General features: G+C 38.2%; 1 protein-coding gene across 2 annotated transcripts in view; it reads right to left on the bottom strand.

The window, feature by feature from the left end:
• LOC6040606 (roquin-1) overlaps positions 1-26758 on the bottom strand; it is an 80809-nt gene that overhangs the window by 15531 nt on the left and 38520 nt on the right. For both annotated transcript variants that reach the window (XM_038261874.1, XM_038261875.1), the window contains exons 2-3: positions 13818-13980; positions 46-3426 (exon numbers count right to left, since the gene is read on the bottom strand). In XM_038261874.1, coding sequence (XP_038117802.1) covers positions 46-3426; positions 13818-13979 — 3543 coding nt within the window. In that variant the 5' untranslated portion in view covers position 13980. The remainder of the gene's footprint in view (positions 1-45; positions 3427-13817; positions 13981-26758) is intronic.

Below are 26758 nucleotides of genomic sequence, written 5' to 3'. Positions count from 1 at the left end.
TTGTTAAAGAACCGGTCAAGGAAAATTTCAAATAAACCCCCTTACCTTCAGATCCTTCAGGCTGTGAATCTTCAGCTCGCTTTGCACTCCGCCACCGCCGCCGTTTACCATCAGATCGCTGAACCGCTGAACCGGATCCGCGAGCACACTCTGCAACTTTTGCATCACGTGCTGCTGCTGCTGCTGCAGTGCCGCCGCATGTTGCTGGGCAAACTGCTGTTGCTGCTGCTGTTGATGGTGGTGATGTGATGACAGCAGAGCTGCCGCGGCCGCCGCCATCGTGTGCTGGGGATGGTGTTGGGATTGTTGTTGCTGATGCTGCTGGTGATGATGTAACAGTTGTGATGTAACGTTCGATTGATTGTCGGCGCCGGTTCCGTAGTCGGCCAGTTTGCGATCGACCTGGAACAGGTCCAGATCGAGGGTGTTGTTGTTGGGTTCGTGCTGTTTGCTGTTGGTGTGAGCCGCGCTCACCGGAAGTTGCTGCTGCTGCTGGTTCGGGTGCGAGTTTTGGTAAAATGACGACGAGGTGGACGAACAGTTGGACGAAGACTGCTCCCCGAGGGAATCGTTGTACAGATGGTGCTGCAGGTTTTGCAGCCAGTCCGCATCGAGCAGACTGCTGGCGAAGGGGAACTCTCCGCGTTGCTTGCCGGCGCCGCTGCCCAGCAGGTTGTTGGTCATACGGGAAATGGGACCGAACTTGGCGCCCGTGACACTGCCGCCAGCGCTGGAGTAGTCGTTCTCCGGGATGACCAGATCGTCGTCCGCTAGCAGCGAGTCCGAGCGAACGAATTTGTCCTGCACGGCACCGGCCATCGTGGCGAATTGGGCCAGCTCGGCCGCGTTGCTCGAGCCGAGAATTTTGAACAGTTCCTGGGCCTCGCTACGATTGAACGGGAACGCGCTTCCGCCGTGGTAGCCGTTCATCATGGTTCCGCCGTTGCTGGTTTGGCTTGACGGCGTCGTCTGCGTCGGATTCTGCGGCAAGGGCGTGTGCATACTGCTGCGGTTTCCGTTGCCGTAGGCAGCGACGGGGGGCGGTTGGTGCTGCTGCTGGGAGTGGCCACCGTGCGGTGGCATGTGTCGACCTCCGTTGTGGTGCTTTTCGCGGTAGTCACGTTGTTTGGCGGCGGCGGCTGCGGCGACGTGGTGATGTAGCGGACCGTTTCCTGCCGTGGGGTAGAATTTACCCGCGTTGGGATGGGATTGTTGTTGGTGTTGCTGCGGGGGAGGTGGTACCAACGACGGAGGTGGCGGTTGTTGTTGTTGCTGAGGCAGTGGATGGTGCTGCGGCGGCGGCGGAGGCATGTGGCCAACTTTGCCCATCATGGACGGCGGAGGTGGCTGCGGGTGGTAGGATTTGGGTGTTTGGTGGCCCATCATGTTAACTGGCGGTGGAGCGGGATGGCCGGACTGTTGGGGTGGAGGTTGTTGGGTGTCCCACGGGTTGAACTGGCGCCGTTGGTCCATCTTGTTGTTGTTGTCGGCGGTGTTTGGGTATTCGTTCGGATAGCCCTGGCCTAGGTACGGCGGTGGTGGAGCGTTCAGCATGGGTGGTGGAGGGGGCGGCGGATGCATCTGTTCGAGTTGGGGAGGAGGAACTGGTTGGCCACCGCTGCCGGGATATGTATGATGGTTTTGCATCGGTCCGTTGTGCGGCATGGGTGGCAGCGGTGGATGATGGCCCATGTTGTAGTTTCCGTTCGGCGGTCGGATGAAGTTTCCCCGTACGGAAGGCGGAGGTTGCATCGGTGGGGGCGGAGGTCGTGCGCCGTACGGCATGCTGGGGTTGAAGTTGAAACTTCGTCCTCCGTTGGCACCGTGCTGCTGCTGAAGTGGCGATGGCTGGGGTGGCACGTTCGGATAGGAGGAAGGATGATGAGGCTGGATATGCGGCGGAGGTGGGGCCGGGATCGGTGCTAGGTGACTATTGTGACTACTGTTACTATTGCTACTGCTGCCATGGCTGGCATGGCTGTGACTGCTCATTGGTGATTTGTCTAGGTATCGCATTGGAGGCGTTGACTTTGGATAACGCAATGGCGAAGCTTCCTCGCCGGACGAATGGTATCCGCCGTGCTGCGACCCGGATGGCATTCCGAGATCTCCCATGTACTCGCCGACGCCGACGTGGTCTTTTCCGTTTGGCGTACGGATGTTCTTGGTCCGTAGCTTCGTGCGGTACTTTTCCAGCTCCTCTTCCGAGTGGGCAAAGGTACAGTTCGGACCACGCGGACACGTCCCCCGGAGATTCAGATCGCGGCAAAGGCTAATTTTATACTTGCTATTGTGAGCTAGGTGGCCCGGTTCCTGCATCTTCCGGTTGCCGTGGTGCTGTACAAAGTCAACCAGGCCTATAACGACCCGCTTGACCGCTTCCAGCGCTGTGGAGCACTCGCGCCACGTTGGCACATGATTTTCGGCGTTCGAATCGATCCCGGCGAGATGCTTCAAGTGCATCCGCAGCCCGGACAGGTTAGCCGGGTCGCCGGTTCGCTGCAGGGCGATGATCAACTCTTGCACGGATTGCACAAAGGACTGCGGCGTTTGCAGCTTGTCGATGATGCTTTGCATGTGCGACTTGTGGGCCGTGTCGCCGTACAGCAACGAGGACCACTGGTCCGGCGCTATCCGGAGGCCCGCTTCAGTCGCAATTTGTACTATTTGTGCATCGTGCTCCCGTCGCAACGCCTCGTAAGTACGGAACTCTTCCTTCAACTGCATCAACGACGAATCACCCTCCCGCTTGGACACCTTAAAACAGCTGGCCCGGTACAGCAGCTGTACCACGTGCCCAATGCTAGTCTTGGAAGCCTGCGGAAAGTGCGGCTCAAGCCGTTGCACCACGAACATCACCAGCACCTTCCGCGACAACGCCGATCCATCCTCCAGCGCTAGCAACACCAGCTTCAGCACTTCCTCCTGCATGGCCGGCCCCAGAAACTGACAGCCCCGTGCCCTCACGGCCGCCCACAGGTTCGTACTCAGCTGTTGCGGGTTCTGATGCTGCAGGATCAGCTCGGTGACCGTTCGTTCGCCTAGCGAGCGAGCGGCACGTAACGATCGCGCACGTCCTTCATCCTCAATCAACTGACAGTTGACCAGGGTGACCAGTTTGCGCTGCATCGGACGCGACAGAAGTCCACCGGCGTTCCCGTTCGGGTACGGCTTCAGGTACAGCGCCAGCTCCTCGATACAGCCCCGGGCAATCTTGTAGCACTGCAGATCGTCCGGACACAGGTTCTGCACGCTCGGCGAGCACAGGTCCGGATCGGCGGACGATCCCAGCGATGAGCTGGCGCTACTGCTGCTGCCGCCATTGCCATTGTTCCCGGGGCTGCTGACCGCGGTGTTGCTGGTGCTGACCAGCTGGAGCAGCGCATTGTTCACCGGTAGATTATCTAGATCTGTCGTTATAATCGTCTGAAAGGGGCAGAGAAAAAGAAGTTGTTAGAAATCTGCAGACTTTCTGTCAAGAAAACAAGACACCGCCTTTGAAGAAAATGGCATCCCTCCACACGGCTTTTTCAGGTTATGTTGTACCCTTTTTGTAGTCATCTAAATAGTTTTTATCATAACTTTTGAACAATTAAATGAAACTTCGCGATTTTCAAAACCAAGCTGTGGGACTCGCAACTGGACCGAGTAGACCACATCCGGACAAAATGTGTTCAGCCAAAGCCGAGAAAATTACCCACGCAAAGACATTTGTTCAGAATTCGATTCTTAGTCGATAAGTATAAATGAAGGTGGGTCTAAGAGGTCAAATTAAAAAGTTCATTTTCCGAGTGATTTTATAGCATGCCAGGAAGGCAAAAATGGGGTAAAGCGTCTAGGAATAAACGAGTTAAAATTTTGCATCGATTCCTGTTTGCCTCGGTGAAGTCAGTATTAGGTTCCTAATCCCATATTTTTACAAAACATTTTAAAGCCCTCTTCACTATTCAAACATGCTCAATAGTTTACACGATAATCTTACCCCAACATTTCAATTTCAACGTATACCAAGCTATAAAGCACGAACCCGCCGCTGGGGAATTGTATTCACACACATCCCATTCACCGAGAGTGCCGCATAAAATATTCAAATGCTGATATGGAGAACGGAGCACGCCAAACACACCGCCAAAATCGTGAAATTTTTGACAGCCGGAAGTCATATAAAGTTCACGCACTTTACAACAATAGTTTGAAAAGCAACTCGCACCAACTTTCCGCAGCTTCCGTTCGTTCCCCGTTACAGAGCGTTGCACACTGTGCTTTGTCGTCCTGTATGGTAATGAGCAGGAGGCGATCCGAAGAAGAAGAGAAGATTGATTGCAAATCTATAATTGATGAGGGATGGAAGCGATCCTGAAAATCCGGCGACGAACAGCATCCTTCGTTCAGTCTGCGTACCATCAACCCATCGGATCTGATCGGAACGCGTGCTGCAGCAGTAAAAAAAAAAAGTTTCTCCTAGCGATTTTCAGTGCCCGGCTTAGCTGCTTTTTATGGCTAAAGGACGGTTAGGGTTTGGGCAAATGTCAACAAATCCTACTTTTACAGAAAAAATATTTTTCTGCGTCAAAAAATAACTTTTTGCGGTACTCTACTTCACAATTTCAATTTCCCAAAAATTATAATATTTTTTTGAACTGAATCATGGTAAAAAATAATTATCAACATGCATTTAAAATTGATTCGAGGATTTAAAGTTTTGTTTGGAATAATTTTCAACTGATTTTCAACGGATAAGGTAGGCCACACAAGGTGCATGCACTATTCTTGAAAAAAAAAAGTTTTTTCAATAGTGTTTAAAAAAATGTTACGTTAAAAATTCGTAGTTTGAATTTCGGGGTGACTTTGATAGTCATAGTTTTCTTGTTAAAATCAGATTAAACGTGTTCTAACTTTATTTTTACGTCAAATCTAGAGTTTTTTTATTAGGTTTTTTTTTTTTTTTTTTTTTTTTTAAACTCTAGAACCCGGGCAGACGGTAGGGGAGAGTGGGAGACTTGATCCCCTTTTTTGGTATCGCACATAACTCTGTCAATTTCTCACAAAACTATGATCTTTTTGCATGAATTGAAAGCTTGAATATTCAACTATGTTTGGCTGATAAGGGTATTTCATCAGATAAACTCTTCGAATCATGCCAAGCGTTTTAAAAAAATATTTTAAACCGGCATTTTAAAAATGTTAGGGGTAACTTGATCCCCCTTTCAACATGTTGAAGAAATCTTAAGCAAAATGTTTCTTATTCATCCAAACTTTTAATTTTCTATAAGTTACAGCAATTTCACATTAAACCTGTACGTTTATGTTCACAATATAACAAGTTTAGCATGCAAAATATTTAAAAACTTATTTTTTTCTTTTTTAGACCAAAATTGAGCATGTTTACAAAAGCTGGTAATTTTTGTTTACAAAACTTTTGAAAAATGGTGCACACAGCAGTAAGTTATGTACAACTATACTAAAGGAAACTATGTACGAAAACCCAGCTCAATTATTTAATCTTGAGGCTGATTCCAGTGACTGTAAAAATGCAGGGATCAAGTCTCCCTAAACGTACTTTTTTAAACAATTGATTGTAAAAATAGTATGACGATAAATTTAACGTCAAATGCGTAAGGGTTTTGGAGTTGATATGTTTATCAAACAATTCATGTATAAAAAATATTTTTTTGAGTAATTTTTGAGTGTTTTCTACACTTATCAAAACAATGAAAAAAGATCTCTTGGAAGTTTTTTGCAGCACTTTTTAGAAAAATGTGTGTAGCTCAATCTAAACATTTTTTATATTTTTTCTTTGTTTTCTACAATGAGTTTTAGTCAATTTCGCACAACTTTCTAGAACAAAGCTAATTGTTTTACCCACATGCTGACGAGATACAGGCTTGGGATCAAGTGTCCCCGGGGATCAAGTCTCCCCACTCTCCCCTAATAACAAAATTCAAGCCATTTCAATAACAAATACTGCTAAAATAACAGAATATGTTATGGAATAATTTTGAAAAACCCATTTTTGCATAAGGGTCCAATAACAGTTTATGTTATCATAACAAAATTTGTTATTGGTCTGATATTGGTTGAAAGCCAAAACAACTTGGGAATAACATTTTTTGTTATGGAAAAATAACTCCAATTGTTATTGAGATGATCGGATTAGTTGCTAAAATAACAAAAAAATAATAACAAAGATTTGTTCGAAGAATAACTCAAAATCTTATTAGTCTGTTATTACAATAACAATCCAATAACAAAAAAACTTAAACGGCGAATAACAAAACTTGTTATAAATAACATAAAATGTTATTGGCCTAGTATTTTTAAATATCAAAAAATGTTATTCCCAAGTTATTTCCGTCTGCTCGGGAAATGTAACGTTACTAATGTTGCTTATATAGTTTTTAAGAAAAATTACTCAATGTTTATATTTAGTTAACGAACACAGTAAAAAATTGTGTAAATTTGGAAGGTGTAATTTTGGAAGGTTGAATATTACCTCTTTTATGATGTAATTTTACCTCAATTTAGACTGAAAAAGCGACATTACAACAGAAACGTGGTAAAATTACACATTTTCAGAGGTAAAATTAAACATTTTTTCTGACATGAAAGATGTACCCCTTCCCAGTTGTAATATTAGCATGATTTTTTTTCTGTGAAGTTTATAAGCTTTTTAACAAAATTGACCAAAGAATCTGAAAATACAAAGCAGAACTCGACTTTGCTGTTTATTCGAAGTGATTTTTTTTCCAATGTCCTCGGATAATCGAGTCCAGACTGTATAGTGAAAGGAATTTTATTGAGTTAAGTGCTCAAAACGAATTGAGTGCAATTGATTAGAAAATTTTACAAAAGATTATTAAATTATTCAAGTTAGAACACATTTTCCAACGCATGTACTTGGGATTCTCAATTTAACCCAAATCTGTAAAAAAATATCTGAAATTTCCGATTCTTTCCCAAATTGAGTGGCCAGCAACTACTCTGTTGAAATTCAAATTCCTAATCTCAAGTGGACCAACTAGGTTCACCACAAAAAAATACAAAGAGATTTTTTTTAGATGACGAATGTATGATTTTTTTGCGATTAAGGATCACTTAATTTAAGAGTCATTCGTTCAGTGAAGAATGGATGATGCAACTTTACTTCATTTGGCATACCAAACTTAGACGCAAAGATTTAGCTTAGTAAAAAAGCCGATAGTCTCTAATAATAGCTTAGAATTTTTAAATATTTATTTTTTTAAGGGATGAATTATATGTTGAAAATAATCATTGAATTGATAAATTTTCCTTTTCCGTTTATTGGAAATGTATCTCTAGTAATTCACCATGGTTTATTCCAATAGAAAGAAAGAGTCTACTCTCCATAGCTAAAAGGTTTCATAACGAAATCAAAAAGTTCCAAGAATAACATTGCCTTCCATTGCTACTACTTTCCTGAACACTTACTCAACCACTTTTACAGATCTGCATTAACTGCAGTGCTGCACTCGTGGAAGAAAGTATACCTTCTTCTTCCCTGTTAGTACCCGAGCAGACGGTAATAACAAAATTCATACCATTTCAATAACAAATACTGATAAAATAGCAAAAAGTGTTATGGATTCTTCTAGAAAAATCCATTTTTGCATTATAGTTGAATAACAGTTTATGTTATCATAACAACATTTTCTATTGGTCTGATATTGATTGAAAGCAAAAACAACTTGGGAAAAACGTTTTGTGTTATGGAAGAATAACTCCAAATTTATTGGGATGATCGGATTCCAATAACAAAAAAATCATAACGGCGAACAACAAAACTTTTTATAAATAACATAAAATGTCATTGGCGTAGTATTTTCAAATATATAAAAAAAAAAAATCCAAAGTTATTTCCGTCTGCTCGGGTATAGTTTCCATTGCAAAGGTTATTTCCAAAAAAGTAAAGCAAAAAAAAAAATCAAACAGAATTACATCATCGCACTTTAGCAGTGCATCGCTGATGCTGACGTCATCAAGGCAACATCATCCTGGTCGTCGTCGTCGACAGGAATGACCCAACGACGGCGCAGGCAGTCACAGTAGTGCAAGGTTGAGAGAGAGTCCACACTTTTATGCTGCCCCTTTCCACTAGCAATAGAGGCGGCTCCTCTCGCTCGGAACACGGACGCTGCTGATGAGTCATACAACTATTCCCGAGCTTTCTGACGTAAACAAGTCAATTTTATTACGGAACCAACTCCCGACACCTTTCTTCTATGCCCAAAGCCAGCAAGCCTTGAATAATTTGTGCGTATTTCCGATTCTGGGGAAAATCTTGTCACCTTCTTTTTTACGAGTTTTTTTTTGCTTTTCTGTTGCGTTGCTCCGGATCGTGCAAATCAAAAATTTAAATATTTTTAGAGGATTGCCCAAAGTCCCTCTCGGGGGAATGTAGAGTTCGAGAGTGGTAAACGGGTCATCAAATAATAACGGTTTTTGCGTGTGAGTGTAAACAGTTCAGTGCGGATTCGTTCGTTTTATGCAGATTCAGAGGCAACACAGAGCATTCAAATTCGAAACAAGGACTGGAAATAAGGACCAAGTTGAATCGTAATGTTTGACTCACAAAACGGTGACATGTGAAATTATATAGTTTCAGCAACTGTAAATGGTACACAAAAAAACATGTGTGTTTTATAATGCGGATTCGATCATTCATTTAGCTTTTTTCCTGAAATTTATTAAATTTTTAAGTTTAATAAGCAAAAAATTCGATGGAAATTTTTTTCCTGCAATTTTGTTAGGGTTGTATTGGTTTTGTGTCGATGCATGATTAATGTTGGGTAATTGGTGCAAATACAGATATTAATATAGTAATTTATCAATACTACATAACACACTAAATGCGGAGGAGGAAGATTTGTACCCGGACCGTTTGGTACGATATGTCCACGCATTCTTCCACTCCAGCTAATTCTGTGAAATGTGAAATTCACATCATCTGTCTCTGAGGTTAATATAAAGCAGTGGGCCTGATCGCTTTTATGGTTGTTGTGTTACATCTATCTTGTTCATGCGGTCTAACTCTTGAGTTCCCTTGGGAGACAATAAAAAATGCATATAAATATTTTCGGTTTTCTTGTTTAAAAAGAAGCTTGAAATTTGTATTTGTATTGTTTGTAAATTTCCTATTTTTTCTAACATAAATTATACACCCATTCTGAGATGTAAAATTAAAATGATTTGTTTCAGCACAAAAAAAATCATGTTATTTTCAAAAGATTGAAAAACAAAAGTTCAAATATTGCTTTTAAATAATGCATAAGATGGTTTAAATTTTACAGTTGGGTAATTCTCTACCAACTCACACGAAATCGGGAAAAGTTGCCCCGACCCCTCTTCGATTTGCGTGAAACTTTGTTCTAAGGGGTAACTTTTGTCCCTGATCACGAATCCGAGGTCCGTTTTTTGATATCTCGTGACGGAGGGGTGGTACGACCCCTTCCATTTTTGAACATGCGAAAAAAGAGGTGATTTTCAATAATTTGCAGCCTAAAACGGTGATGAGATAGAAATTTGGTGTCAAAGGGACTTTTATGTAAAATTAGACGCCCGATTTGATGGCGTACTCAGAATTCCGAAAAAACGTATTTTTCATCGAAAAAAACACTAAAAAAGTTTCAAAAATTCTCCCATTTTCCGTTACTCGAGTGTAAAAATTTTTGGAACATGTCATTTTATGGGAAATTTAATGTACTTTTCGAATCTACATAGACCCAGATGGGTCATTTTTTCATTTAGAACAAAATTTTTCATTTTAAAATTTTGTGTTTTTTCTAACTTTGCAGGGTTATTTTTTAGAGTGTAACAATGTTCTACAAAGTTGTAGAGCAGACAATTACAAAATTTTTGATATATAGATATAAGGGGTTTGCTTATGAACATCACGAGTTATCGCGATTTTACGAAAAAAAAGTTTTGAAAAAGTTGGTCGTCATCGATCATGGCCGTTCATGGTTACCCGCGACAGACACGGACGACGAAACAAAGAGAAACGCAAAAAGTAACTTTTTCAAAACTTTTTTTCGTAAAATCGCGATAACTCGTGATGTTTATAAGCAAACCCCTTATGTCTATATATCAAAATTTTTGTAATTGTCTGCTCTACAGCTTTGTAGAACATTGTTACACTCTAAAAAATAACCCTGCAAAGTTAGAAAAAACACGAAATTTTAAAATGAAAAATTTTGTTCTAAATGAAAAAATGACCCTTCTGGGTCTATGTAGATTCGAAAAGTACATTAAATTTCCCATAAAATGACATGTTCCAAAAATTTTTACACTCGAGTAACGGAAAATGGTAGAATTTTTAAAACTTTTTTAGTGTTTTTTTCGATGAAAAATACGTTTTTTCGGAATTCTGAGTACGCCATCAAATCGGGCGTCTAATTTTACATAAAAGTCCCCTTGACACCAAATTTCTATCTCATCACCGTTTTAGGCTGCAAATTATTGAAAATCACCTCTTTTTTCGCATGTTCAAAAATGGAAGGGGTCGACCGCCCCTCCGTCACGAGATTTCAAAAAACGGACCTCGGATTCGTGATCAAGGACAAAAGTTACCCCTTAGAACAAAGTTTCACGCAAATCGAAGAGGGGTCGGGGCAACTGCTGTGTGAGTTGGCGGAGAATTACCCAGTTATATTTTTTTCTGGCATTGAACATCTTCATTCTGATAAAAACATATGAACGTCAACGAAATGTCAACGAAATCTAGAGCGTCCAATTTCTCGGGGTTACAAAATTCCCGGGAAACGGGAAATTTTAAATTTTTCGAAAATTGTTCTGATCTTGGTTCTGATTAATATTCTACAACAAAATTGTATAAAATAGCAAATAAGTGCGATGGTCAATAAATGCCTTAACCGCCTGCAGAAAAAAAAAATCAATAAAATATATAAATATTCTAAAATTATAGGCTGTCTTGCAAATTGTTCACACTATAAAAAAAGATTCACTAGTATTTTTTTGTGCAGTATAATTTTTCTAATCACAGTGTTTGGACAGCGAGTAAAATTAATCCATGCTTCAAAACCATAAAATTGCTTTTAAATATGGCTCTGTGAACAGTTTGAGAGAATATGATAAAGAATAATATTGAGACGACGTTGAAATGAAAAAAAAAACATGAAGAAAATATGGACTTGTTGGCAAATCCTTTTTCCAGAACAAATCTTACTTGTTTGAACTCATGAATAAATAGATAAATATTGAATTCACCTTAAAAATCTGCTTTTTTACTAGAAATATATTTTTTCTAAAATCACAACTCAAAGTTTTTAAATATTTGGAGCGAGAGTGTAAATTCTTAACATTAAACACTTTTAAACAAATTAACCAAATTCTCCTTGCACAACGCTCTTTGAGACATAAAATGATATTTTTTCAATTTGTAACTAATTTGGCCATGGTAAACAAAATCGTAAAAAAAACTTAATTTTGATCTTGGCAGAAGGGGTACCTTTTTCCAAATGATATAAAACAATTTTCGTTTAAAAAGCTAATCAGAATTATAATAGTTAATTCATCCATAAAATATCGTAATTGGTGTTGCTTAACGAATAATCAAGATCCCAGTTGTTAAAGCTTCAGAAACTAATATTCTCTGAAATATACCTCGATATGAAATTTGCAGACGAATAGTAAATTTAATTTAATAAAATAAAATTGAGTTTTTTCATTATTATTTTTTGTAAATTTATTTAAAAAAATGTGCCAAGAAGTTAGGAAAATTTATACTTCCACTTGAATTTCGGGAATTCCCGGGAAATTTACAAGTTTCCCGGGAAACGGGAAATATTTTTTTCCGGGAATTCCCGGGATTTTTTTCCCGGGACGAGGAACGCTCTAACGAAATCACACCAAATTTCCACATGAGATCTCAATGCTGAGGTTTACTCCTGTTCTCGTTTTGAGAATCAAATTCTCCAAAAAAAATTCAAAGTTTAGTAAAACAATCTCATGATTCTATGCAAATATTTTGGGGTAATTTGAAATGGTGTCCAAAAAAACTCAAATAGGTATAATTATTCTTTGTTTTCTTTTTTATTCCGGTAATGCGCAATATTCTCTAAGCCTTCCAATAATTCGAGCCAAACATTTCATTAGGGCACAACACCAAACGTAGATATTCGGGATTATTCGACTATTCCATTCATTAGCACACTCCCTACATGCCCTGAATCAGATTGCTAGCAAACAACTTCATATTGAAAAAATGAAGAACACAAAAGGGCACATAACAATGTTCACTCCAAACCAAAAAAAAGATCCCTTTTCTTTTTCGTTAGTTTTTCTTAGTTGAAGAACGTTTAATAAAGAGAACTTTTCATACATTCTATCATACACTAATTCACTTCAAAACAAAGTTTGGTTTACTTTTCACCAAGGATTTCTGCAACAAAAATCTTCGTCGAACTACACATTTTTTTTGCTCCCGCGACTGCTGTTCAGTACACTTTTCAAGATTTTTTAGGTTCACAAAACTTCTCCAATTATCAAAATTACCACTGAATTCCTCATTATTTCTAACTAATTGAAAGGGCCCATAAACATCATTCAAAACAGCAATCAGCTGCCCTTTCAGCTCTCTTCGAAATTGCATTTAGAAAGGGCCCATGATGAACAACAGTTGGAAAATCAAAAGGGCTTAGTAACGAATTTTTTTTTAATTATGAGTTTTATTGCAAAAATCAACATAAATTGAGAAGCATTAAAGCTCCTTTTTTTAATGGAAATTTAAAACAAGTTGTTTGCTATTTGCCAGCGATTTTCTCGAATCGCGGTTTTCGGTTTTGTGCCCTAATGAAATGTTTGGTTCGAATTTTATTTTTTTAATTTTTTATTTTATTATTATTTATTTTTATTGTAAGCATTCTAAGTTAGCCATTGTCAACATCATTACCCATACAAAGTCCATACAAAAATTGTATGAGAAAACAATGATACACGGATTTTTTTAAATGATTTTTAAAATGACTTTTGTCCCTGTAAATTGTAAATATTTTGTAAAGATTTGGAACTTTACAGAAATTCGAAATATTTTTTAATTTTTAAATCCCAAACATTCTTAATATGAGTATCATCAACGCAGAAAAATGTTATTCCATAAAAATTTTTTGTCCCTTGGCTAATATTTGCAACAGCCTGAATTAAACAAAAATAAAAGATTGTTATATGAAATATTAAATTTGCAAGAGAAATTTTGATAAAGTGTACCGTTTTCATGTAAAAGCCATCTGAGGTAACTTTAAAAAATAGTGCTCATTTTGGAAAAAAATAATAATTTTATAACGCTAGGAAAATTTAATACATTTTACTTTTTGGAACATTGTTGATACGGCTTTTAGTTGCTGCTATATGATCATGCAAAGATTAACAGAAAAATTTAGATTTTTCAGAGTTGCCCAATTGGCTCTCATCAGTATCTCGGGAACTAATGGTCCGATTTTCAACTTAAAAAAAATGACAAATTCAAGAAATTTTCTGTTTTCCTTGACAAATTACTTTACAGGACGTTTTCGAAAGGGTTAAATATTCAATATTTTATACTCTACAACTTAGCCCAAGTCACCAAATCGATAAAAAAAATCCTTCAAGAGATGAAGATTTTTGAATTTTCAGCTGCCAATTTATTATTTAAAATTCTATGGACAAACTGATACTGCAAAATGACTTCCTTGGGCATACGGAAGGCACCCAAAAACCTTCATCCAGAGTAAAGAAGAGACAATAAATCCGATGGCCAGAGAATTGACCAACAGAATGTTAAACTTACAAAATTGCCAACTCACCTGATCGAAGGGACACTGCTTCCGGTGCAGGGTGGCCAGGCAGGTGCGGCAGATCGTGTGGCCGCATCCTAGGCTGATGGGCGGGCGCAGGTTCGCCGCAAACTCGTTGCAGCAGACCGGACAGCTGAGAAACTCGGTCCATTGGGGCGCCTGTATCGGCATTCTGAAATGGTGAAGAAAACGTTGCGCGCATTAGTTTGAGTTGAAGTCTCTCGCGAAGAATTGGTCTTCTGGTGTTCTTTTGGTTCGAATGGTTCTCTTCTGGTTCGGTCGGTTGATTGGTCGAGGCCACTCAAGGTCGCAAACAGCTGCAGCAGTGCCGCCAACAGGTAGGAAGAGTGAGTGACATTTCGATGACGATGACGAAGACTTGAAACCAGTATATTCGATGGTGCTGGTGGTGGTGGTGCTGCATGATTCAACCGGTTCGTTTTGCTGGCTTGCCTTTTGCGGCAATTACTGCCACGTTGACGTTTGCACGCCGCACTCAGTCAGTGGTGGTGGTGGCCGGAGTTCGCCAAAGAAGTGGTGGTCGTCTGGTTGTGCCAAGGGAATTCCCATGATCTCGTGTTGATGGCCGGTGATCTTTCAAAAAACGGAGAGGACTTGACTTGGAGAGCTCTCTCTCTCGAAATGGCAATCTCTGGCGGCTAGTTCGGGTTTGCCAGGTTGGCTTAAGCAGTCCATAACGACATCCGCCACCAGGTGGTCAGGGGGTGAGGGGAGCTGGAATCCGTCTGGAAGGCATCACTCTTTCTTTCATCTTTGGTGTCGCGGTCTATGAATGACGAGACAGACACACATGCCCGAAGGGGGGAAGGAGATGTCGGATTAGAAATTTGTTGTTGTCGTGAAACTGGATACAACGGTACAAGGTAGCCCGGCGGCAGCATGTCAACATCCGTCGTTGTTATTGACGAGAGAGCGGTGTGTGCGATTGTTGGAAGATTGATTTATTTGCACGTAGATTCAGACGGTTTCAGGGCTTCTGTGGATCGGGTTGGCAGCGGTTCTCCAGCAAGAATGTATGAATTGGCTTAAAATGTGTAAATTATTGAATGTCAGGTATTTTTTTAACGAGACATTTTAATTTTCAAATAAAAAATCAATTGATCAAATCAAATCATAACACTTCAATTTTATATTTAAGGTAATAGTTGACCAAAAAAGTATACAAGAGATAGTACTAGTAAAAGCACACAAAAAAAAACAATTAAAAAAATTAGGTTTCAAATATTGCCTGCATAAATTTAAAAAAAAGTTCATATGACAAAAAGTGTACAAAAAAAAGTTATAACATGGTGTTAATTCCATTCAATTAATTACTATTAAAACCATAAAAAAAAATGGACAAATCACTTAATATTACACATTGCATGTATAATTTTTGTAAACACCGAAAAAAAGTGCAGCCAACGGGATTCAAATCCAGCACCATCAGTAAGGACTGGCTCCTTAGCCCACTCGGCCATTAGCCATGTGATTTAGTTTTAAGTTTTTTTGGTTCTATCCTTTTCCTTAGCAAATCTAGAACGTTTTTTCAAATTTTTCCTTCTTTTGCCAAATTTTAGAATGTCCAATTACATCAAAATGAACTTTAGCATAATTGTACAAATCATAGTTGAAAGGTACTCCAAAACTCTATTGGGCCTTTCTCCGCCAACCCACACATTAGTTGCCCCGACCCCTCTTCGATTTTCGTGAAATTTTGCTCTAAGGGGTTATTTTGGTCTCTTATCACGAATTCGAGCTACATTTTTCGATATCTCGTGACGGTAGTACCGCCCCTTTCATTTTTGTGGATTTTTAATAAGACACATTTTTCAGTGATTTGTAGCTCGAAACCGTGAAGAGATAGAAATTTTGTATCAAGGGGAATTTTGTGTAAAATTGGACGCGCGGTTTAATGGCGTACTCAAAATTCAAAAAAAAAAATTAAAAAAAAAATGGCATTTTTCCAGTTGTCCAGTTTAGCTGAGTTTTGACTGACATTCTCTATATTTTTAGTTTCAAATTAAATTTCAGGGTTCTGTCCATCAAAACAATAATCCTTCAAAATAATAGAAAATATTCATCAAATCAATGATATTTTATTTTTTTCAAATTTTGAACAGTACAGTCCAGACTCACTTATCCGATGTATCGATTATACAAAGTTCGATTATCCGAAGGTTTGTTTTTGGACTTCGGATAATCGAATCACAAACAAAAAAAAAAATTTATTTTCTTACTTTCAACATCAAATTCGAGTTCTGTGACCCCAATTTAGTCAAATTTGAATGGTTTAAATGGTATCAAATTGAGGTATGCATTTTTTCAATATTTCATCACCGCTATCTTGGATTTTTAAATTCTAAATAATTTTAGAGTAGTTTAGAGTTCAATAAAAAAAATAAGACAATGATATTTTGCCAAGGCTTTCGGATAATCGAGTCTGGACTGTACTTTAAAATTGTATAACGCATTTCGTGATAATTTTTGCTCATCAAGGCTTGAAAATTGAAACTGGAACGAAATGATTGAAGTTAGTAGAGAAAGTCTTATACCATTAGACGGAAATACAACAAAAAAAAAAACAAGATAAATGCAAATAAAAATATAAAAATGTAGTAAGACCAAAATGAAACAAGAAAAGAGTAATAAATTCTGATTAGACAGTAGACGGTTAATCTAATACCATTGTTGTAAGAAATAAAATTTTCTAAGGGACTACAATCATCATGTCCGAAATTTAATCTCCAAAATTTAACTGTGCTTCTTTCCGTTGCGAGATTAACAGCACCAAGAATTGTCATTTTCTTTTTATTTCTTGTTCCCACATTCACAACCAACTCCCCTCAACAGAACATAGCCGCAAAAGCCGACACAAAACCAAATCTGCCAACGCAGTTTAACGGTACGTAATGCGTGGTCGGTTCCCAATTCGCCACTCGCGTTCTTTCATTGAGGTTTTCTGAGAAAACAAAACAATCTTGGGCGATTGTGCGTGAACGAAGAAAAGAATAGGATTGATAGAAAGAGAATACTCTTACCGGCAAGCTAACTGACAAACTGACAATGTGTCGCTATACTTTCTGATATTTTGGTGCAGAAATCTTCAAATGATAGTTTTTTTTTCTATCACACGTTTAGGACACTGTAGGATACAAATTCTAGTTTTTTACAGGAAATTGATTGATTAAAGGAGATAACTGACAAGCTATGGTGAAGGTCGCTATACTTTCTGATATTTTGATACAGAAATCATTAAATGATAGTTTTTTCTATCACACGTTTAAGACACTGTTTGATACAAATACAAGTTGGTTTTTTTACAGGAAATTTCTAAAAACTTTTATTTGTAAATACTCCATTATCCGAAGGCTTTGGAAAATTTTTACTTCGGATAATCGAATCATCGGATAATTGAATCACAGAAAAAAATCTAAAATGGCGGAGATGAAATATTGTCAAAATGCATTTAGTAATTTGATGAAAATCAACTTTTGCCTTCCTCACCTCAATGAGGAAAGGCTATAAAATCACTCGAAAAACGAACTTCTTAATTTGACTTTGACTGAATAATTTTTCGATTGAATTACGATGTAAAACACAGCTGAAAGGAACACCAAAACTCTGTTATATACCTAAATGAACTCATTGTAACTTGGATTATTCACAAATAAAACCGAATTGAATTGAATTGAATTAATTTGACTTCCTAGACCCACCTTCATGTATACATATCGACTCAGAATCAAATTCTGAGCAAACGTCTGTGCGGGTGGTTGGACGTTGATCAAAATAATTGCACTTGATTATCTCGGGACTGGCTGAACCGATTTTGTCCGTTTTGGCCTCATTCGATCCGTCTTTGGGTCCCCTAAGTCACTATCTATAATTGGTGATGTTTAGTTAAGTACTTCAAAAGTTATGCTTAAAAAACAATTTTGACAAAAAAAGGGTGGTTTTTGAAAGACCTTTCCAACGCGTCCAAAATGTTGAAGATCTGATAACCGTATCAAAAGTTATGGCCACTTAAGTGTTATTTATACACATTTTTGAGGCCGGATCTCAAAAATTTGAATGAAAAAGTTGTCCGGATCTATCATACGACCCATCGTTAGATAGGTAATCAAAAAACCTTTCCAACGAGCTCAAAAGATTGAAGATCTGACAACGCTATCAAAAGTTATGAGCAATTGTGCAAAAATATAATTTTGACAGATACAGAATGGGTGAACATTGCAAAAGATCCGGCTGAGGCAGCACTAAGCTTTATGGAATCTGTCTCGTTAGCCCAAGCTTTCTTCATGTTATGGCTTTTTATGGCAGAAACGTAAGTAACGCTTTATAGCATTTTGTTTGCATGTATTCAGGTGCATTTGAATACAAGCAGAAAGCGTTTTCAATTTGTTTTAGGAGGAAGGTGGTGGTTTAAAGTAACGTTTTTTTAAAAGCATCAAGTTGGCTCATTTACACTGTTTTGGGTTAAAAGTGGACAAAATTTCTCATGTTTTTAAATTATTTTGAAATATTTTTTTTATATTTAGAATCCCTGCAAAACCCGGTACTACATTGTTTTCACTCAAACGCCGCGTGCCACGTTCGATAAAATGAAAGGAAAAGTAAACACACACACCTACACAGATCCGTCAAAAGCCCGCTCCCTGATCTCGACGTAGTTTCGCTGCGTGATTGTTTGGATCTCTCTCTCTCTCTCTGACTGAGACCAATCGCCACAGAAAAGACGGAAAACATAATCATGTTCGGCATATCCGGGCATATCTTATGCGCATGTATTACGGATAGACCGATTTCGCGACGACTACGACGCACGCCATGGCGGAAGGCAATTATTATTGAAATTGAATGTACCTAAAATGTTTTTTCGTGGAAAGGTAGCTAAGGGGGTCCCTTTTCGATATCTGTGACCTAGAAAATATTTCACCTAGGGATTTTCGATTTTTTGTCCTTTTCAGTTTTTTAACTGTATAAATGGAGGCGCACGATACTTTTGGTTAATTTGCGGTTGCACAGCACCTCCCAAATGCTTTTAATTGCAATGGATACTGATCAAAGAGGTCGTCCATGAAATATTTCACAATATTTAAGGCCCCACCCACCCTTAAACCCCCCCCCCCCCCGTCATCCCCCTTATTTATTTAACAAAGATAATAACATTATTTTTAGTATGAGGCGTCCATAAAGTATGGCACACTAAAATCAGCAAAAATAACCCCTCCCCTATGCCACACATTGTCACGCACCCCCTTGAAAAGTCCGGCACGTTATGTAATTTGTTTTTTTACATTTTTACTTTTTTTAGTTCTGAGTTCAATCAATGCCTTGTATCATGTTTGATTTATGAGTTAAGCTTATCAAACATCAAATAACTTTTTTGTAGATATTTTAAGCCTGAATTTTCATTTTTTTCTATTTCCAGTACCCTTGGTATCCTTACACAGTTAGTTGCACATACCTAGCTCGACTAATTTCAGCACAACCGATTAGCAGAAAAAGAAACAAAATTTACGGTTGATTTGGCTGACGAGTGTTAGGTAGTGCGATTCTCGGCATACTGCAAAATAAGTTCATTGTGTTTTTACTGGATAAGGTACAACAAGTGCATTATTTATATAAAACATTTGAAAAATCAGGCCTAAATAAATAAAATTGTTCGCTCTACAGCATTGCCTTGACGTTGTCGATTGCGAGATTCCTACTCAAAACTAGGTGCCCGAAGGCTTAATTGTTAAGGCAATTGCAAACCTCTTTTTACACCTTAGCTTCCATCCACTCCGGGATTCGAACTGACGACCTTTAGATTGTGAGTCCAACTGCCTACAAGCGACTCCACCGAGACAGGACCCAGGGAGACGACTTCTACACCTGGACTGAGCTAACGACATAACCTTTAGGTTATACCGGGACCAACATTTACTTCCCCGTCCGACGGAAGGCGTGATCAGACAAATCTCGTCTCGAAATATGCCACCGGGACCATCTGGGATCGAACCCAGGCCGACTGGGTGAGAGGCAACCACGCTTAGCCCTACACCACGGTTGTAAAATATTTACATAAAGTAATTCGATGTTTAATAAACGTAACTTATAAATCAAACATGATACAAGGCATTAAGAAACAGATGATGATAGATATTATAAACTTAAATCATTACTTACTTACTTGAATCATCAATCGTGATTTCAACAATAACAAAAATTAAAAACATATCCTATAAAAATGATAAGCTGTTAAATTGATCTCAGAATTATAAAATAAATAAAAATGTACAAAAAAAAACAAGATTAGGGTACAAAACGTGCCGTACTTTTCAAGGGGGAGAGGCGTAGTCAGTGTGACAATGTGTGGCATTGGGGGAGGGGGTTATTTTTGCTGATTTTAGTGTGCCATACTTGATGGATGACGCCTCATACTAAAAATAATGTTATTGTCTTTGTTAAATAAATAAGGGGGGGGGGGTTGTAAGGGTGGGTTGGGCCTTAAATATTGTGAAATATTTCATGGACGACCCCTTTGATCAGTATCCATTGCAATTAAATGGATTAGGGAGGTGCTGTGCAACCGCAAAGTAACCAAAAGTACCGTGCGCCTCCATTTATACAGTTAAAAACCTGAAAATGACAAAAAATCGAAAATCCCTAGGTGAAATATTTTCTAGGTCACAGATATCGAAAAGGGACCCCCTTAGCTACCTTTCCACGAAAAAACATTTTAGGTACATTCAATTTCAATAATAATTGCCTTCCGCCATGGCGTGCGACGACATCGAGTTCGGTCCTCTCCTCACTTAAGGTATACGCACGTACAAGAGCGTCCGTAATATGTCTGGCGGTGGCACTGCCAATAACACGTGGAAAGAGGGGGGGGGGGGGGTTTGGTCTGGCATCCGAGAGGCTCAATTAGACATGACGTAAAAGGGTACTTTCGAGAGAGAGAGAGAGAGAAGGAATAAAAAAGACGGGATGTAATGCGTTCGACAAAAAGTGTCAATCAATTTCAGTTACAGGTTCGGTTTCGGGGCCGGCAGAAAAACCCTTTTGGGATTCGGTACCACCCGGAGAACCCGGATCAATCGAGTGACAAGTGTGGCTTTAAGACTTTTAAATGTGGGTTGAATCGACAATATTGACGAAATTAGTCATTTTTTCCCATTCTGGGAAATAATGTTACTTCAAACTTGATATATTTTACATTAGCATTATTTGTCGAATTATTTCGGTTTTTATTAGATTGAACAAATTTTTGTTTTTAATATAGATTTTCAGTATCTTCTCTCACAGATCTCCAAAAATCCAGTCGCAAAATTGCCGCAATCCAACGGCGAATCATAAACCAATTCCATTTGCCACGTTAATGTGGCTAATGTGTCCCCATCAACAAGTTGCCCAAATGATGATGTCGTGTCTTGCTGTAGTCGCAATCGACTCCAAACGCAACAACAACTCCGCAAAAGGAGACAAAAAGCCACCACACGATAGACAAACTATAAGGTGAAAGTTTCTTTGGCTCCACGGTCGAGAGATTTTTGTGCACTACACCACACTATACAAGTAGTGGTGGTGGTGCTAGTCATCGTAACGCAACAACAACAACAACAACATTCGTAGACATCGTCACCACCAGACTAGATAGCTTTGGGATATTTCGCTATAGCCAGACAAAGCCTGAACCAGCCAGCAGAGAGACCTTCTCTAGGCCGAATGGAAATATTCCATCAGAAAACGACGTGGTCCGGATTTTCGGTTTTCGTAACCAGCCAAGCCAGCCACCATTCACTCTGCTGAGCAATACAATGTTGTTGTAGTTGGAGGTAGTTTGTTGCCGATTTGGTTTGGTGTGGGTTTTTGTACTGCTTTCCGCTCGCCAAACAACACGACCGTCGTCTTCGCTCTCCTCTGCAGTTTGGCTTGTTGTTGTTGTTTTTATATCTTTTGCCATGTTCATGTTGGGTTCACTGGGTTGATATTAGTTTGCTGTTGCTGTATTATTTGCTGGGGGGTTACATCGGTGGGAATTTACTTCCTTCTATTTGGTATGATTGCTCTTTTACGTGACATTTTCCTGATTCAACAGTTTCCAATTAGACTGATGAGAGCAATCAAACGATGGACATTCCGTAAGATTGTGGGTTTATTTAGCAATTTCATTCCACGACAGTAGCTATGAAGCATTTCTAGCAGTCTGAAATTGAGTTTTTTTTTAAATGTTGATGCAAAAATAAAAAATAAAAACAAAAAGTTTACAAACAAAGTTCCATCGCATGCAAATACCATGTTGCGATCTCGGCCTGCGTCAGGCAACCTTTGTTTAGTTCATGTAATAAACATGGATCGACTTTTCAAAAATCAATTAGCTACGGATGGTTGGACCACTCAGGATTTACAGGGTGACGAAACAGACAAGTGGTAGTTTACTCTGCTTTAAAGCTCGTAACTGATGGCTAGTTTTGGAGCATAACAAAAACATTTTGTTAGTGTCATGATTGTTTCACAATTCCGTAGGATTGCACATTCTAAACCCTTTACAAATTTTAATTAAATCTGTCAAACAACATTAAAACGGTGTTAAACCATTGAAAAATATAATTGGATTAAATTTTAATTAAAAAAAAAATGTCCAAGAATAAGTGCTCAAAATTGGTGACACCTAGAATGTTCTATGGTCAGGGTGGCCACTCAAATCCTATTTTCGAATTCCCGACGTTGCCCAACTTTTCTCGACTTATCCTGGATGGACATTTCTTACCCAAAGAATTATTTCAAATCAAAATCATTTAACAAAATAGTCAATATCAATCATCGAACAAAATTTCTAAATAAATTCAAAAAATCAGACTATGGACAACTTTAGTAAAACTAGAATTTCTAGAAAAAAAATATTCAAAAATAAAAGCTCTCATAACTTTGATTCAAACAAACATTTACAGTCAGTCTTCAAAAAATATATAAATATAGAGCAATTCCCCACGAAAACAGCATGGACAAAAAAACAAAAGTGCTCGGATCGGGCTCAAAATTTGTCTGGGGGTTCCTTGGCCAAAGTAATAAGACCCGTATTTTTTTTCTGGCCATTAGGGTGACCTAAGCCGTGTTAGGGTGGTCAAAAAATTGTCATTTTTGTCGATTTTCGCAAAAGCCACTTTTTTCAAAAAATCATATTTCCGCGCCATTTAATCCGATTTTAGCTGTCTCAGACACAAAAGAAAGGCGATTAGTTTGGCTATTTGGGAAAAATAGTAAGAAGTTTCAAAAATCTAGCTTAACATTTGAAAAGGTCGTATGAAAACTTAAAATGCTGGTTTGGAGGTCTCGGGACCAAAGAGCCTATGTCTGAAAATATTTTTACCTGATTCCTCGGAAAATTTTACGTAACATATCAACGCGCCACGCGCAAAAATGGGAAAATGACGAAAACGGCAAAAAATCGACTTTTTTCACTAAAACTACGATAACTTGAAAATTTCAGCAATGACCTATACATGTTAGGGTACCAAAAGTTGCGTATTTCAATTACGAAAATTTTGGTCGAAAACCCCAGTTTTTATTTTAAAAGAATCGTATCTCAGAAAATTGAACTTCACCATTTTTGGATATGTTTTGTAAAATTTTCCGAGGAATCAGGTAAAAATATTTTCAGACATAGGCTCTTTGGTCCCGAGACCTCCAAAACAGCATTTTAAGTTTTCATACAACCTTTTCAAATGTTAAGCTAGATTTTTGAAACTTCTTACTATTTTTCCCAAATAGCCAAACTAATCATCTTTCTTTTGCGTCTAATACAGCTAGAATCGGATTAAATGGCGCGGAGATATGATTTTTTGAAAAAAAAGTTGTTTTGCGAAAAGCGACGAAAATTGCCATTTTTTGGACCACCCTAACACGGCGTAGGTCACCCTAATAGCCAAACAAAAAAATACGGGTCTAATTATTTTGGCCAAGGAACCCCCAGCAAAATTTCGAGCCCGATCGGAGAACTTTTTTTTCGGTTTAGGCTCTTTTCAAATGGAATTAAAGAATGACTAAAACATGATTACAGTTGTCATTCTTTAGCAACGTTTTATAATATCATGGTTTTGATACTTTATTTTTAAATTTTGGTTGATTTATCAAGTTATCAATATTGAAATGTTTTATTTTTGTCAATGAAATGTCGATTTTAATCCGACTCAATGCTTAACCATTCAGTTTATGTGAAATGTTTGAACATACAATTTTTTTAATAATGTAACATATTACCAATTTTGTTTCATTATTTTTGCAACTTTAATATTTCTTTCATATTTTAAAAATGTCTTAAAAGTTTTACAATTTTTATTTCAGTAAGGATAACGTAACGTTTGAATATTTAAATTATTCCGATGAATGAAAAAAAAAAGCTTTATCGAGCAATTCCAGCTCAAATCAGGAATTTTCCTGGTACTTTTGTACCGGACCCTCTCAGATTTCAATGAAACTTTGTAGACATGTTATCCTAGGCCTATATAAGCCATTTTTGTGTATATGGAGCCAATAGTACTCGAGAATAACATTTGAAAAGGGCGTAAGGTATTTAAATATTTTTGTATTTTGCAATTTAAAAATTACTGTATCTCGAAGCCCGTGTGGATCAATCGGACCGCGCTCTGGACTCACAATCCAGAGGTCGACGGTTCGAATCCCGCGGCGGGCGCTCTAAAATTCTTTGTGTAAATATGGGTATTCGGCGCCGTCGCTCCGTGCCATACTTTCATACACTTAGGAGCCAAGGGCGGCGAAGTCCTTGTAGATAAAAAGGAAGACACTAGTGGTTGGTACTAGCAATGGTGGCCGATAGCTATAAAGTCAACTTCGTTTTTTTTTCGTATCTCGAAGCCGTTGCATCGTATCAAAAAGTAGTCAAAGACAAACTTGTAGGAAATTGGACGAGCTTTCTGATAAAAATACACTGAAACAAAAATACACGCCATTTCTATGAGATTTTTCGATTTTTAAGTTTAAAAGTTAAATTTTAAGGTGATGTCACGATTTTTTTCGTTCAAAATTTTTGAGGAAATAGCCTAAAATGTTACCAAAAGACTGACGAAAAATGTAGGTTGGTATGACTCTCCTAAAAAAATACAAACATCATTTACTAAAACTGTTTTTTTGAAAAGTGGTCTAAACGTCAAAATTTTCAAAAACCGGTAGTGGGAATCGATTTCCCAGACGATTTTACATAAAAGTCTCCATATTGACCATTATCCTATGTCCAATCCTTGGGAAGATACAGCGGTTTAAAAATAAAAATGTTGAAAAAATCGGCATTTTGGTGGTTTTTGGCAATTTCTATATGACAGACTCGGTTTTTCAGTCTCGTAAATATTTTTACCGGAAAGCTCGTTCAATTTCCCATAAGTTTGCCTGTGACAGCTTTTTGATTTGACTCGTTTTGATATTTACGTAAGCTAATTTACTATCCAGGTTTCTACCACACTGAAAAAAATATTCTATTTTCAGTTATGAGCAATGTAATTAAGCTTATATCTGGAAGCATTAACATCCAATTGAAAAGCTGTCAAAGACAAACTTATAGGAAATTGGACGAGCTTTCCGGTGAAAATATTTACGAGACTGAAAAATCAAGTCTGTCATATAGAAATTGCCAAAAACCACCAAAATGCCCATTTTTTCAACATTTTTATTTTTAAACAGCTGTATCTTCCCAAGGATTGGACATAGGATAATGGTCTATATGGAGACTTTTATGTAAAATTGTCTGAGGAATCGATTCCCACTACCGGTTTTTGAAAATTTTGACGTTTAGACCACTTTTCAAAAAAACAGTTTTATTAAATGATTTTTGTATTTTTTTTAGGAAAGACATACCATCCTACATTTTTCGTCAGTCTTTTGGTAAGGGACCATCCATAAACCACGTGGACACTTAGGAGGGGGGGGGGGGTAAGCGATTGTCCACGCTTCATACAAAAAAGTTTTTTTTTTCTATGGACAATTGTCCACGAAGGGGGGGGGGGGGGTTGAGATTTTCAAAAAAGTGTCCACGTGGTTTATGGATGGTCCCTAACATCTTAGGGTATTTCCTCAAAAATTTTGAGCGAAAAAATAATCGTGACATCACCTTAAAATTTAACTTTTAAACTTAAAAATCGAAAAATATCATAAAAGTGGCGTGTGTTTTTGTTTCAGTGTATTTTTATCAGAAAGCCCGTCCAATTTCCTACAAGTTTGTCTTTGACCACTTTTTGATATGATGCAACGGCTTCGAGATACAGTAATTTTTAAATTGCAAAATACAAAAATATTTAAATACCTTACGCCCTTCTCAAATGTTATTCTCGAGCACTATTGGCTCCATATACACCAAAATGGCTTATATAGGCCTAGGATAACATGTCTACAAAGTTTCATTGAAATCGGAGAGGGTCGGGTACAAAAGTACCAGAAAAAAATCTGATTTGAGCTGGAATTGCTCTATTTTTAACTCATACTAACGAAAAAGTTTACAGGAATCAAACACTTGGAAAACGTTGGCAATGACGAATGACTTTATGAATTTAGTATAAAATTTCAAAGTATTTGTCACAAAAAAAATGCCAAACTCAAGTTGGAATTGTTTATTTTTTTCAGGTGTGTATCATAACTGGTCATAAGCAGGTCATAATCGTCGAAATTGGGCTCTATTTTAAAATTGGATTTCCATTAGATTTGATAGTTTGTTTAAGATTTAATGTTTCCTAGGGCCTTAGTTAAAAAATTTATGAAAGAATTACTTTCATCATCCAACATTTATTAAGATTATTTGTGTATTAAAAAGCCTTCAATCTCGAATACCGTAAAACGGGGTGGCTTTGATAGGTTTTGCAATTTTTCCGCAAAATGAAGAGTACAATTAAAATACGTACGGAATGGTTAAGAATCATACTGACCGTGGTAGAGAAGTGTTCAAAGTACCCCTA

This window comes from Culex quinquefasciatus, chromosome 3 (genome assembly GCF_015732765.1).
Source record: "Culex quinquefasciatus strain JHB chromosome 3, VPISU_Cqui_1.0_pri_paternal, whole genome shotgun sequence".
NCBI classification, from domain to species: Eukaryota; Metazoa; Arthropoda; class Insecta; order Diptera; family Culicidae; genus Culex; species Culex quinquefasciatus.
This window is presented reverse-complemented; position numbering and strand designations above follow the sequence as displayed.